The following is a 14,495-nucleotide window of genomic DNA, read 5'->3' as shown; positions in this document are numbered from 1 at the left end:
ACAGCTATATTTCCTTGTCCAAATTTATGTTAAGTAAAATAATATTTTTTAAATTACTCACCACATGCTTTCTTTTTCGCCTCCTCGGCGTCAAACTGAGAGCCAAAAGCAATATCGAGTCGTCTTTCTACGCGGTGAGGACAATGTCAGCCCTCTACAGGAGCATCTCGCTATGGCTCTTAACCCAGACTGGGCTTAACCTACATTTTTTTTTTGTATTACTTCTAATTAGAAACTAGAATGAAATAAATGAACAATACATCCACAATGTTTCACTTTAAATTAATAGAAACAAAAAAAAAATCATTTAAAAAAGATGACCATTTTTGAAGTTGGTTTTAGCCCTGTTATTAATTAGAAAAAAATATATCGCCTGTCATTATTTATGAATGAAATCAAGGGGTTGATTATCATAGAATAGCCTACAACAAAGGACCTGAATGTTGATTAGGGGTCATACATAAATACGTCACGCTTTTTTGACGATTTTTACCTCCCCCCGTACTTCCCTCCGTCACACATCGCCAAAAAAAGCCAGAATCCCCTAAATGAAGTCAGACCTCAGCCTACAACCCCCCCCTCAAAATTGCAGTTGTATTTTTCTTAAAATACGATATTTTTCCAAAATCTTGTCTGAACTCTGTCAACATAGAGTATTTTAATCAATTCCTTTTACAATTTATTAAAACAGTTTTCTAAAACGCGAAATAAAGGCTAAAATTCGCTGTCTAACATTGCTTTTTTTATAACACAAAAGTGTGACGTCCCACGATCTGAACCCCCCCTCCCCCTCATCACATACCATCACAAAATTACGGACCCCCACTCCCCTCTACGAGTGAGTGTGACGCCATTTATGGACGACCCCTTAATAAAATCCAGCAAAACATGTTTTTATGTATTTTCTTGATTTATTAGCAATTAGTCAGGACAAAATATTATGACATGATTTACTAGATCTGCCCTATAGGCCAAGTCAATAGGGACCGTCTATAAATGACGTCACTTTTTTGTTGTTGTTGGCGATTTATAACACCCCCCTCGTTGTCGTTTCACACCATAAAAAAACAATAGACCCCCCCCCCTAAAATGACGTCATACTTCACCTAAATCAAATTACATTTTTTTAGCTGGGTCCACAATTGTTTCTATTAATTTACCCCTCCCTCCGATTTACAATAAAGGTATTTAATTTGCTTAATGCATGCCAAAATTTGTTTCAAAAATTACTTTTTAAATACAAATCAAGTGAAGTCAAATCACCCCCCCCCCCAATACAGAAGTTGTCATCCCCCCCCCCCCCTAGAAGTGTGCTGTCATAAAGTTATGGACAACCCTCTTAGGCCTTAGGTTAAGCATCATCAGTAACTCTACACCACACGTCTCAAGATTCGGACAGGGATAGGGGGTGTGTTGTCTAAGGCAGTATTTACTGTATTATTAAACAAACAAAAGCTAGCTTTACTCATAGTATTGTTACGCAAAATAATAGGCCTACTATGACATGATACATATTCGAAAACCAAATATTTAGTAGGCGTTATCTAGATCTATATTTTGTTAGAATCTAAATAATAAAAATGGGCTTTAAAAATAAAAGTGAACATCGCTTAAAAATCTGGCATCACAAGTTAACGATACTCGTCAACCCATAGTGCGAAAAGTGAGTATTATAATTAAATGTATTTTTGTGAGTAATGTAAGCGTCTTAAATTTATATCTTGAAGCTGCAGTTGCAGTATGGTAAACCAACAAATATAAATTATTACATTGAAATGCTTTTGTTTAATATTTTTTGGAGCACGACATGCAACTTGCGGTCAGACAAGACAGTCTGTTATGAACAGCAGCAACATGGCGTCGAGGCTAGAAAAAAAAAACAAAAATATAAACTCGCTTGTCTTTTGAAAATTATCGAAAGATCGGTCGGCATCTTAGAGTTTCATTAGACAATTGGTCCATTGTTTTTTTCCCGTTTCGCGGCGTTCTTTAGTTTAAATTCAAGATAGTTGAAGATGGTTTATAGATTATCCATCGTTAATCTATCGTTTTAGTACGGTTTTAGGTACGTAATGACAGCTGAGTAATGTAAAATCGGAATCGCCCGCGACTAGTAATGTGAAAAACAGGTGACCCCGGCCTTACTGTGTGTTACTCCTTAAAATTTTAATAATTAGGCCTATTTCACATTTCGAGGAGAATTTAATTGAATTTATTTTTTGAAAAATACAAAAATGTTTCCTTGTTTCATTTATGTACCTGTTTTTAAACAATTGAATTAAAACTTTTCAGTAGCCTAATAAATGAAGATTAGCGATGTTTCCAACAGATGCAACCATGCTTATTTACTAATATTTACTATAGCAGACATCTTGTTAAAGTTTTTTTTGTAAACTTATAGTGCAAGATTCAGGGGAAGCCACTCTATTTTACAAATGGCTGCTGTTTATATAGCAAAAAGTTTTAATTCAATTTCACAATTTTCACTGCTGCATCCATTAAAAAAGTATCAGGCCTATAGATTACTATTAATTAGGCCTAATTAATGCTATTAAAACAAGTAAAAAACAATTCCATTTGTAGCTTCTTCTTTTTAGCGCAATTTCCATTCTGGAGAATTGCGTTTATTAACCCGTCATTTCTGGATGTATGAATGGATGTGTGTCAGCAGCTTTAAGTCGTATCTCCTCCTCAACGAAGCAATATCGAGGACTAGTTCCAAAGCAATTATGTTAAGCAAGTTACGAGGATGGACATAGGCCAAAAAAATTCCGGGTTTCTTTCATGGATTTACCGGAAATGCCAAAAAACCTCGAAAAAATGCAGTTTTTGGCCCATATCTCGGCAACCAGACCACTTAGCGACTTGAAACATGTACCAATCGATTCCTGCCATAATTTAGAACAATATTGCCGAAGAAAGTTTTCAAAAATATCCTTTCGTTCGGTCACAACATTTTTTTGAATTAATTAAAATTTGGACCGAATTAGTAGGCATTTTTATCCAACCACACCACACGCGTCATCACGTTCAATAGCTGCGTCATCACGTTCAGTGGCTAGGCGCGCAATGGTTTTTAGTCATGTAACTCTATTGTAAATAAAACATGTAAAATACTGAAAAAAAATTTAATAAAAACGTTTTAATAACTAACCAATGGTTTTACTAACCCTGCTCTTGATTTACGCTATGACAGAGCTATTTTTAGATAACATAAGGAAATTGCGCTTAAATGTCACTAGACTTTTTAATTAACTTGTTTAGATAATTTATTAAAAAAATTGGAATTTCTAGTTCTAGCTTAATTATTTAAAAATTCTAAATTTAGAAGTCTATATCAGAAAAAAAAAATTTTTAATTTTTTTTATTGACAATTAAACAATCAAATATTTTAAATTCAATATTGTTTTATTTTTCAGGTTTTAGTCTATGAAAGACTATGTATGACATGCTTGTTGCCCATGACACCAGCTGGAGGTAAACTTTAAAGAGCAACCATTCAAAGCAAATTTTAGGTGATTACTAAGAGTAGGAATGGATTCTGATGTGATTAGAATGGAGGAATATATGGATGTTGTCTATAGCTGTAAATTCTGTCCAGTCACATGCAAGCTACCTACGGATATGGGAGCACATGTTAGAGAAAATCATTTGCCGCTCCTGTTAGCAGCTCAAGGTAGTCCATCTATCAGAAACAAAGAGGAGTCTAGTAAGTTGGTTATTTTGTCTTATCAAACATAGGAGAAAAAATTATCATGTAATAGGTCTAGTTTCCAGCTTGACATTTTAACACTTGTCTTTATATTTTGAATTGTAAATTTATTTAAATAGTTTTGACTATTAGACAAATCTATGTAACAATTTTTATATCTTTACAGATGCATCAAATTCACCATTGACCTTAACATTAGATGGTTCTGCCTCAATGGCCGCTATTAATTCTGGAAACAGCAGAATAAATGCAAATAGTTCTAGCAGTAACAGCAGTAACTTTAACATGCAGGAATCAGAGGATGTTTTAGGATTTTCAGCTGATGGTCACACGTTCATGGACAAAGGTTTGAGTGCTGGTAAGGCTTCGTAACTTCCTGATTTCACTTGAGCAACGACTATAAATGGTTGTTACGTAAAATGTTGGATTTTTCTACTCACCATTGTTGAAACTTTCATTCATGCTTAATTTTTTTTATCCTGCTCTGTCTGATTTGTATCCTTAAAAAAATTGATGTAAAAAACACATTGATTTGTTTTCTCTAGGATTTTAAATCTCTTTCCACCTCTTCCAGTATCTTTTGCCCCTTTGGCTGTTCCAGTATCCCAAGGGGAACAGATTAACCTGAGCAACAACTCAACTCCAGATCTGACAGAGCTGATTAACTTGGTCAAACCCTCAGACAGCAGCAGCAGAAACCTTGTTCCTTCAGAAGGCCACTTCTCCACTGGAGGCCCCTCACAGTACCATGCCAGCATTAGTAATCACATGCCAGTGGTCAGCATGAGCAGTGGTGACCATGTTTCAAGTAGTGACATCAACAAAGCTTCCGTCATTCAGCTACATTCTAGTTCATCACAGATGTCACCCATGTCACAATCTTACAACACTGCAGAGTTAGATGCTTTGAATGTGTCACAACCATATACAGTCATGGCTATACACTTGCCTAATTTAGGTAAGTCTATTCGTACAATAATTGATCTTTCTTTAAAAAAAATCTTTGTGACATTTCATTTTATGACAAACATAATGTGATGTTGAATGTATGATTTCTTTAAACTAGTTTTGATTCTTTCCAATGAGTACTAGTTAATTCAATTGTTTCAGCTATGAATGGAACTAACTCAGTTCCTCAGTATATCATGAACACCCCTGAAGCAGATTCTGTCAACATTCCAGATCATACCGAAACTAAGGTTACATTTTCAAAGATTTTAAAATACAGAGTTAATATTAAAACAATTTTGGTGACAGTGTTTAAAGTTTGAGCTATTTAAACAATGTTCTGTGATTTTAAAGGAGTTTCTGCTGTGTGGATTGTGTCGGCTTGCATTTAACACCATGGAGGAATGCCAAGCCCACATGCAGCTAGAACACAAAGAACTGATGCAAGGGAGTGGGGTTAGCATTGGTGTACAGGTGAGAGAAGTGTGGAAACATTGTGTTGACATCAGCTGTAGATAATTTAGCTTATCAAACATCCATATACTGACTGCTTCTCCTAAATAAAACAGACGGATGGTGAATAAAATGTAATTAACTAAAGTACACACTAATACTTTGTTTAATTTAGGAAAACTTTTGTTATCATTCACAACACCATTGTTTTTAAAGGATTTTGTTTTATTTTTAAAGATTTAACTTGTAATGCATGCATGATTAAAATATATTTGATTCGGTAAATCTATTTTCCTTTATTAAATAAATAGTTGTTTTAATACATTTCTGTACCAAAATGTGTTTTCATGTAAAAAAATTAGCCTTTGCAGTGAATACCAGGTAAGATAACAATCTCATCATATATTTCCAGGCAGGTGGTGCCAAGCGAGGTAGAAAACGCAAGTCTGAGCAGCAGCTGAAGATAAAAACTGAGTTCCTTGATTCTGAAGACCTTGAGTGGTTGCCCAGTGTATCTGACAACAGTAGAACTGCTCACGCTGATGGTAGCATGCGACGCAAGGTCAAGCCTCCACGTGCTTTGAAAGAGGACTATGTTCTTGGAAAACGTCCTAGAAAGCGAATCAGAGAATCATGTGTAAACTTGGGTTATAAAATTGTCTGCCCCATGATGAATTGCAAGGCTAAGTTTAAAACTGATCTTGGTATGTTGATGATTAAATATTGTTACATCTTGGTAGTTAAAAAAAGTTTTCAATTTAATGTACTGTAAATGTACAGGTAGAGAAGTAGGAAGCAATACTTTTTTAGACGTTTTTGTTTTCCTTAAGCTGAATGTTCTTTTTGTGTTTAACGTGAATTTTCCCGACGCCAATAAAATGGATGTGTATTAATTTAGGTTTACACATTCATATGTCTTGTCACAATATGGATGACACTGCCTTTACCTGTATGAAATGCCAAACTCACCATGAATTCTGGAAACACTTGAGGATACATTTATGGAGACAGCACAAGGTTCGATATGAATTGTTAAAGCTGTGTATTTGAAATAGCTCTGCTCGAGTAACCAAACACCTATAGTGATGTTTTTTATTCTTAGGTTGATTGTGATCTGTTTAAATGTGAACAGTGTGATTATAAGACTGATACCCATCATAAATTAAGCATTCATAAGGTTTGGCATATTTTTCTTGTAAACATTTTAAGTAGTAAATTACTAGATATTTCATATACTAAAAATATTTTCTGTAATGTTTATCTTCCTAAAATATGAACAGAGTAAATTGTGTTGGCTAATTCTCATGTACTATTTGTAGGAGATTCACACCAATGTTAAGCCCTACACTTGTGATGCTTGTGGTAAAGGCTTCAGACAAGCCTCCCAGATGAAAAATCACCAAGTGATTCACGCAGATCGTGGGGAAAAGTCCGGAGCCAGGGGTTGGTTCTCATCTAAGTCATGTGATGTTTGTGATCGTGTTTTTGCTAACAGGTTTGTTTTACTTTACAAACAGCTGGAAATTTATTTAGTAATTACATGCAGGGTTCGACCTTCCATTAAACTGCTTTTGAAATCTTGCAAATGCTGACGATTAGGGCTAGACAAACCCGTCCCTCCTTGTAACTATGGTCACTGATATCTAAGCTTGTGTGAACTGGGGGGGGGGGGGGAATAAGTTACATCACAGTTCATGTTATGATGTATTAACCCTTAAAGCGCGCCTGGCCACGATCGTGGCTTTGCTATAACAGAACGTATAACGCGTAAGGCCACGATCGTGGTTTCGTGTGTTTGCGGCCGTATTTTTCGTAAATACTCGGCAATTAGACCAGTAACCGTAAATATACGACTACTTCCGCCATTTCCGATTTCAAACATCGTGGTTTAGAGTTTGCAGTGTGAAAGCAAAATTTTTTACAAATTATAATGGACAACGACTCAAGTGACAGCGAAGTTGATTTTCCTAATCTCAAGAACAGAATTGAGACTGATGATGAATTTGATAGCAGCGATTTAGATGATTTGTCTGGTAAGTGTTCGACTTTAAATTTAATAAATAGTAGATCTAATACTTTCTCTTCAGCGTGGTATGGTGAGTTGTAAAAATAAAGTAGAAAAATGTGACATTATTTTATTTCTACTCTAAGGGTGTGGGTGTTTGAAGTGCCACGCCCACCTCTTCAGGTAGATACTGTTTTAAAATTTATGAATGAATAGCTAGAACTATCGAATCTATATTAAATTTTACTACTTAGGTAAACAGATGTAAATGAAATCAATTTAATTATAAATAAATAATAAATAGGCTCTAATTAATTAATTTTAAATCTATTTTTCAGATTCAGAGGACAGGGAATCTCTTACAGCTGATGGACATTGGCAGCCTATTGTTGGAGAGGATTGTGGCCCTAGACCTATCCAGTTTACAGCAAATCCAGGACCCAAGCATAAACCAGCTGCTACTGCAAAGCCTGTTGAATACTTGGATCTGTTTTTAACAGCAGAGCTCACCAATGTCATCATAGCTGAGACCAACTGCTACGCTAGTGATTTTATAGAGACCAACAAAGAGAAGTTGGACAGCCTTCCCCGATCACGAGTCCACAAATGGACTCCACTCACCCTAGCTGAGTTTAGGGCCTTTCTAGCTGTGGTCCTGAACATGGGCTTAAACCAAAAGCCCAATTACAACGCTTATTGGGACTCCTGCCACCACAGTCAAGAAACACCATGGTTCCCTGCGCATTTTAACCGCGACAGGTTCCAGATAATTCTGAAATTTCTCCACTTTGCTGACAACAGCCAGATGCCTGAAAGGGATGAGCCAAATTTTAAGCTTTTCAAGATAAAGGAAGTGGTGGATTACTTCAACCAGAAATTTATCTACCACTACCATCCCTTTCAGAATATCAGCATCGATGAGAGCATGATTGGGTTCAAAGGACGCACCCCCTACCTTCGCCAGTACATGCCCAATAAAAGGCACTCAAGGTTTGGCATCAAGCTGTGGTGCTTGTCAGACAGCTCAAATGGCTATCTATGCCAATTTGAAATTTACACTGGCTCTCAGGCTAAAAGACCAGCAGTTCCTCCAGCCAGGTCATTCACCCACGAACTTATTATTCGTCTGCTGACCAATGCAGACTTGCTACACAGAGGTCACCACTTGGGTGTGGATAATTTTTTCACCTCTGTGGATTTGTTCAATGAACTTTATTCTCTGAACACTACAGCTACTGGCACTGTCAGGATTAACAGGAAAGGGCTGCCTGAATTTTGTGTAAAAAAAAAATTAAAGTCAAAAGAAATAACATCCGCACGGAATGGCAACCTTCTATGTTTGGCCTATCAGGACAATAACAGAAAGCCTGTTCTGTTGTCTACCATGGCAAAGTCTGGCTTCATTGACACAGTCAACAGCAGGAACCAAGCTGTCAGGAGGCCTGCTGTTATTCATACATACAATGAAGCAATGGGTGGTGTGGACTTAGGGGATGAAAAACTTTATATGTACCTGGCTGAACGTCGAACCCTCAAATGGACAAATAAAGTTTTCTTCTCATTGTTGGGTAGAGCTGTGCTAAACAGCTATATATTATACAAGCTTAACACTACAGACAATCCTGTGCTTTCTAGATACAATTTTATAATTTCTGTTTTGGAGAGCCTGGCCTCAAAGTTCACACCTGCAAAAATTGTTCGTCGCAAACGGACAAGGGAGGAAATGACAACCGCAAGAAATGGTGTTGAGTCCCCAGTGCCTTCCATTTCCAGTCATCCACTAGATGGCCATGACTTGGTAAAACTGCCAGTGGGCAAAAAAAGACAGTGTGTTGCAGGTCATTCTGCAAGAGTCAGAAGTGGGTGGGAGTGTTCTGGCTGCAATGTTGGACTGTGTCCGGAATGCTTTTCCAAATACCATAGGACCCTGTAGTTACTAGTGTTTGTGATTTCTATCAAAGATATATATGTGCTTGTTTTAGTACTTTGTTTTTTTATATTGTGGTGTTTGTTTTTTAAAATTTATGTGTATTTTATTCAAGGCATTAAAATTATTTGTGTTGGTGTAAAAAAATGGTTTGTATTTAATTTTCTTACATTTTTACAATTGTGTTTTTATGTTTATAGTTAATGTGTTATCATATTCTTTATTATTTAAGCTTTCCAATAATATATGGGTTTGTAGGTCTAAAATATATAGATCATACTTAAATATGGCCAAATTACAAGGGGGTATCAAAATTTGTGAACATAGCAATTTTGATCCCATTTTTTAATGCACTTCCTGGAAACCAGCTGAGCGCTTTAAGGGTTAAACAGGCGTACTGAAGTTTAGACTACCATGACCTCAAAGTGACCCCTTCTCAGTGTCTTGTTTGGGGGGAGGGGGGGGGGCAGGAATTTTGTAATAGCAGACTAAAGTTTCTCAGACAAAAGCATAAATAATGATGTGGTTACTGCAGAATGTTTTTTTTTTGTTGCTACAATTTTTCTTTAAATGTAGCTTACTTTATTATTATTCTTTTTCAGTAATTAACTATCACTAGTATGCAATACCATTTTAGTAATAGTTTAATTGAAAGCATAAGCAATTAGATCATGAACAGATTACATAAGTGCAGGGGCGTAGCGAGGGGGGGGGGCGGGGGGTGCGGACCGCACCGGGTGACACCATTTAGGGGGGTGACACCAAGGCAAAAAATAGCAAAATATATAGAGAAAAACTCGAGGGGGGGGGGTGCAAATCGAAAGTTTGAGGGGGGTGCAAATAGAAAACTCGAGGGGGGGGGGGGTGCAAATCGAAAATTTGAAAGTTTGTCCCTGGGAAGGGTCTCTATGCCTCTGGGGGGTGACACCATTAAGTGCCGCACCGGGTGACACCCGACCTCGCTACGCCACTGCATAAGTGTAATGTTGGAAACAAAGGTTTCATCATTTTAATCAATTATTTTAATTATTAAATTTTTGGGGGGAGTGGTACAGGCAAACTTAGAAAAGATATTTGGCTAGAGTAAGTTCAATATAATTATTAGCTCAATTGCCTAAAATAACTGTTAATTTATCATACTGAGAGTATGAATGCATAATTTAAAAATTAGTCACTAAAACTTCTGTATAAATTCTGGAGTTTTTCCAAAAAAGTCTGGAATTTCATTTTCAAAAAGTAGTACAAACAACCCTTTATATGTCATGTCAACACGGAAAGGGTTTTTTTTAGAATTTTGAGTTATGAAAATATATTAATTTTAGTTATTGATTAAATTATGGCTATTTAATTGTACAAATTGATCTTTGTATTGATTGATTGATTGCCAGCAAGTGCTTGAAGAAACATAAAGAAGCAGTACACACATCACATAAACCATTTGAGTGCATGTACTGTAACCACACAACAGCAAGGAAAGCAATGATGGAGTTGCATATCAGAACACACACAGGGGAAAAACCTTTTAAGTAAGTAGCCATTTTGAAATAGTTATTTAAGGATCCATTTATGTAGTGGAGTATTTTTGTTAATTTAACTTATTTTATTACTCGTTTATAAAATAATGCCTATGACAAGTCTATTTAGAACACCTAAAAAAATGTTCTGTTATTTCCAAAGGTGTGATATATGCACATACAGCACTGGTGATCACAACTCTATGAGACGCCATAAGGTAAAACATTAAAATCTTTCACCTTTATAGAGTTTGAAGCAAAAGTAACATACTCAATTATAATTCTAAATAGGCAGTGAAATGGTTCTTATTTAGTTGAGTAGAAAGGACAAGATCACATGATAAAATATATGAACCTCTGACTGCCCCACCCTGATATGTATATAAACTTAAGAACTGCAGTGAAGATTTTTTCTTGTTGTGTATTTTCTAATGTATTTAAATGTAATATAAAGCTCTGAGAATAAAAGACGTGACATGGTTGAGTGGTAAAGCACTTGACTGCTAACTAGAAAGACACTGGTTCGTATCACAGACTCTAGTGTCTGTAGGACATCCTTGAGTCATCCAGCTTTGATGGGTATCTGACTCCCTTTTAAGATAACTAAGGTGGCTGGGCATAGTACTGACCACACTATCCCCATGTATGTCAAGTTAATTGAAACAGATGAACTCTACTTCATCTTCCCCGCATGTCTTTGGCACGAACAGGAAAAGATTATATGTAAATTAGCTTTTTTATTATTTTACCCATACATTCATTTCTAATGTTTAAATTTGCTGTTCATTAACAAACTAGATGCGGCACACTGGTCAGAAACAGTACAGGTGTACACAGTGTCCTTACACATGTATCCAGAGTATTTCCTTAAAGCAGCACATGAGACACAAGCACCCAGGGACCTCAGCTGGAATATTCCAGTGCTCACGATGTCCTTTCCGCACAATCAATCAGGGAATCTATGGCAATCATATGCAGGTAAACACGTCTAACCAGTCAAAGATACAGGCTTGGTACTTGCTGGTTATGCTGTAGAGCACTCATCAAGCATCAAAGGCTGTTTTTAACTCCTCTCCCTTTGATTTCACAAAGTAAAAATTACGTGTATGGATATTGGACTGAGAATACAGCAGTTAAATATATGAGATAGTCTTGTGGTAGAGCATACTAAGGTCTCAAGTTTGATTTAGGCCTTAGACAACAGGACATCCCAAAGTCCCCCCAGCTGTGATAGATACCTTACTGAAGTAAAAGAAAAAAGTGGACTCTGCTTCATCTGCTCTATTGAATGGGAATTAATAGCTGACAATGTACATTGTCAACCTTGTCCTAACAAGTGTAGTAGATTTTGTTTACTTGTTTAACAAAATATTCCTCATTTTTTATTTTCAGGACCATAAAAAAGGCTTAATACCTGATAAGCTGATACCTCCTAGATTAGAATTACCTAAAAGTAAAAAGTTAAACCACAGATCTCAGAGTGGAAAGCGTCAAGCAGCAGGACAAACCTTGGTTAGTTGAAAGAAATGTGAATTTTTGGAATTTGTTTTAACATTGTCAAAACCCATTATGTGTGATAAAATTCAAATCTGCAGGTTGAACCATTGCTAATAAAACACCCGCAGTTCCATGCTGTTTTACCAGGCAGTGAACCAACATCATTGACAAACATTAGTGGAGATGCTATAGGGGGACTGAATGCTGCTAACAATGAAGCCTCACAAACTGAAGTTTTTACAATGCAGGTAACTAGCACCTAACTCTGTTGCCTGAAAATATATACATTTTTAATAATATAATAATTTTAAAAAATTTCTTGCAACAGGTGACAATGTTGCCAGAGGGGGACACCCAGATCAGCGCTGATGACATGACAAGACTGTCAGAGAGCACAGGTCTTCTTGCTACAGGAGTTTCACCCCTTCAGCTCATCTACGCAACACTTTCAACAATATCAGAACAAGGGGAGCTTGCCAGGGTTGGAGAGGGCAGGTCAGCTTTGTTAACTGCTGAACTGATTGGGGGAATTCATACTGCAGTTCTTAGTTCCATGCAGGACGGTGTGACTGTTCATTCAATATCATACCATCTCCCTAAGGTTTTAACCACAAATGAAATGAGCGGACAGATCAAACTAGACGGTGGTTTGATTAAGACCATAAAAGTAGAAAACACGGATGAAGCATTTCCAAAAGATGAATCAGGTTCAAACCCTGTGGTTTTACCCCACAGTTCCAACCATGTTGATTTATCCCATCTGGTTGAGAGTGCTGATGACAAGTGTGACGAAATATTTTTCATTGGGAACTCTGAAACCAGGACGGACAGTGTTGTTGTCACTGATCAAAGTGTCACCAATGAAAAGCTCAAGAAATCCCAGAAGAACAGAGTTGAGAAGATTCTGGGTTCTAGTGCACTCAGGGAGATGTTAGAGTCTAGAGAGAAGTTGACTGTCCTCAACACAGAAAATGGGGAAGTGAACTTCCTAACTGTTGATTTTCTTGAGCCCCAACCCATAAGTTCAACTTCCCAAGTTTTTAGCTCCAGTGAAGACAGCTAGCGTTGTGAGAGTAATGTGATAGTAACATTTTTTTTACAAATGTTTTATTTATAATTATCTGGTTCTTCAGTATTAATTCAAGACATGCTCTGTTGGTACACACTTGATTAGTTGTTTTCAAACAACTTAAATATTTATTTCTTGAAACAATGGAATCTCAATCTACTGCATATCATTTTGCAAAAGCCAGTGGTGTTCATATTAAAAAAAAAATTCTTTTTAATTTTGCTTTATTAAAAATTAAATTTGTTGCTAATGTTACTGTTAAATAAAATTTTAAGAAAATCTTGAGCTTTATTTTACTTTTAAAATAAGAAACCAGCAGGCAAGAGAGCTCTTGTGTTTGAGTTATTTTAAATAAAACAAGATCAGTGAGATAATGTGTCTATCATTTTTTCAACACACTGAAAATAATAGATAAAACAATCTTGTTAGTAAAAGCAACACTATCTAAAATTTCGAAGAGATTTCATGAGCGACCAATACTTTTAATTTAGAGAATGTTTTTATTTTCAGTGCTTTTAAAAACTTCTAGATCAGGGGTTCCCAACCTTTTTTTACTCTAGAGCACATTCTAAAATATCGGTAGGGTGGCGGGCACCACCTATTTAAAATCGACAAACTCCTTCCATAACTTGTCATTTTCCCATAATTTATTTTCTTATAGTAATAATGTATTAAAAAATAATAAACAAAAATGTTTCAAAATAATAAAATTATTTGGTATTTTTTTCAAATTGCATACACACAGAGAAATGTATTTACAAAACATAAATAATGCAGTCAAGTTGGGACTAGTATTGAATATATTTAATAAACCTAGGCAGTCAAAAAAAAAAATTAAAACTAACAAATTAATTAAAATAAATCATATTTTAAAATAATGTTTATGAAAAAAATTCTGTCTCTGTCGAATAGTGAGAGGCGGGCACATACGAATCGTTCGTTTGGGAACCCCTGATCTAGATTGTTTATTGATAAAAAAATGTAGTTGCTTTAAATTTAAGACATAAATACAGCTCATCTGTATGACAAAATACATTTGTTACAATATATATTGTGACCCATTTGTAGTAGACTATAACTAATAGTAATCTTCTTGTTGAATTTTGAAGATTATTTATCAGGTTTGTATTTTAAAAAAGCTGTCATTAGAGATAAATGTCTCTAAAAACTCAAAATGCAATTGCCATTAGAAGTGTATCAAAACTGAGATGTGCCACTAAACCAGACAGACATTGTGAACTAAGTACTAAATGTAAAAATTTGAAGTTGTAATTAAAATAGTCTCACATTTCTACAGAATTGTAGTTCTGAGGGAATAAATTTATGTCCAGGTTTACCTCTATGTATTTAACTTCTGTCTGCAGTTATTC

The 14,495-nt window shown here is 35.8% G+C and overlaps 1 protein-coding gene across 4 annotated transcripts; it reads left to right on the top strand.

Moving 5' to 3' along the window:
* Positions 1-1,623: 1,623 nt before the first annotated feature.
* Positions 1,624-14,381, top strand: LOC131936070 (zinc finger protein 652). 4 transcript variants are annotated; one of them, XM_059292921.1, is made up of 16 exons: positions 1,624-1,663; positions 3,420-3,709; positions 3,879-4,070; positions 4,287-4,670; positions 4,823-4,911; positions 5,015-5,134; positions 5,526-5,817; positions 6,012-6,130; positions 6,216-6,290; positions 6,433-6,608; positions 10,434-10,571; positions 10,723-10,777; positions 11,358-11,537; positions 11,952-12,071; positions 12,155-12,304; positions 12,385-14,381. In XM_059292921.1, exons 2-16 carry the CDS (start codon positions 3,535-3,537, stop codon positions 13,117-13,119), a joined length of 3,000 nt encoding a protein of 999 aa, XP_059148904.1. In that variant the 5' UTR covers positions 1,624-1,663; positions 3,420-3,534; the 3' UTR covers positions 13,120-14,381. The 4 variants fall into 4 exon arrangements, with proteins under 4 accessions (XP_059148904.1, XP_059148906.1, XP_059148903.1 ...); XM_059292923.1 differs by lacking the exon at positions 1,624-1,663 and adding an exon at positions 1,933-2,065 and having other exon boundaries at positions 4,314-4,670; XM_059292920.1 differs by lacking the exon at positions 1,624-1,663 and adding an exon at positions 1,933-2,065.
* Positions 14,382-14,495: the final 114 nt, after the last annotated feature.

Source organism: Physella acuta, unplaced genomic scaffold, assembly GCF_028476545.2.
Source record: "Physella acuta isolate Inbredline_101_S28 unplaced genomic scaffold, ASM2847654v3 ptg000166l, whole genome shotgun sequence".
NCBI classification, from domain to species: Eukaryota; Metazoa; Mollusca; class Gastropoda; family Physidae; genus Physella; species Physella acuta.
Note: the sequence above shows the minus strand (reverse complement) of the source record. Positions and strands in the feature narration are given on the sequence as shown.

Excerpts from the sequence above, each read along its gene's own strand:
- LOC131936070 (XM_059292921.1), top strand. The coding sequence starts at position 3,535 with ATGGATTCTGATGTGATTAGAATGGAGGAATATATGGATGTTGTCTAT. Across the intron at positions 5,818-6,011 it reads TAAGTTTAAAACTGATCTTG|GTTTACACATTCATATGTCT; the intron begins GTATGTTGATGA and ends GTATTAATTTAG. Across the intron at positions 12,072-12,154 it reads AAGCAGCAGGACAAACCTTG|GTTGAACCATTGCTAATAAA; the intron begins GTTAGTTGAAAG and ends TCAAATCTGCAG.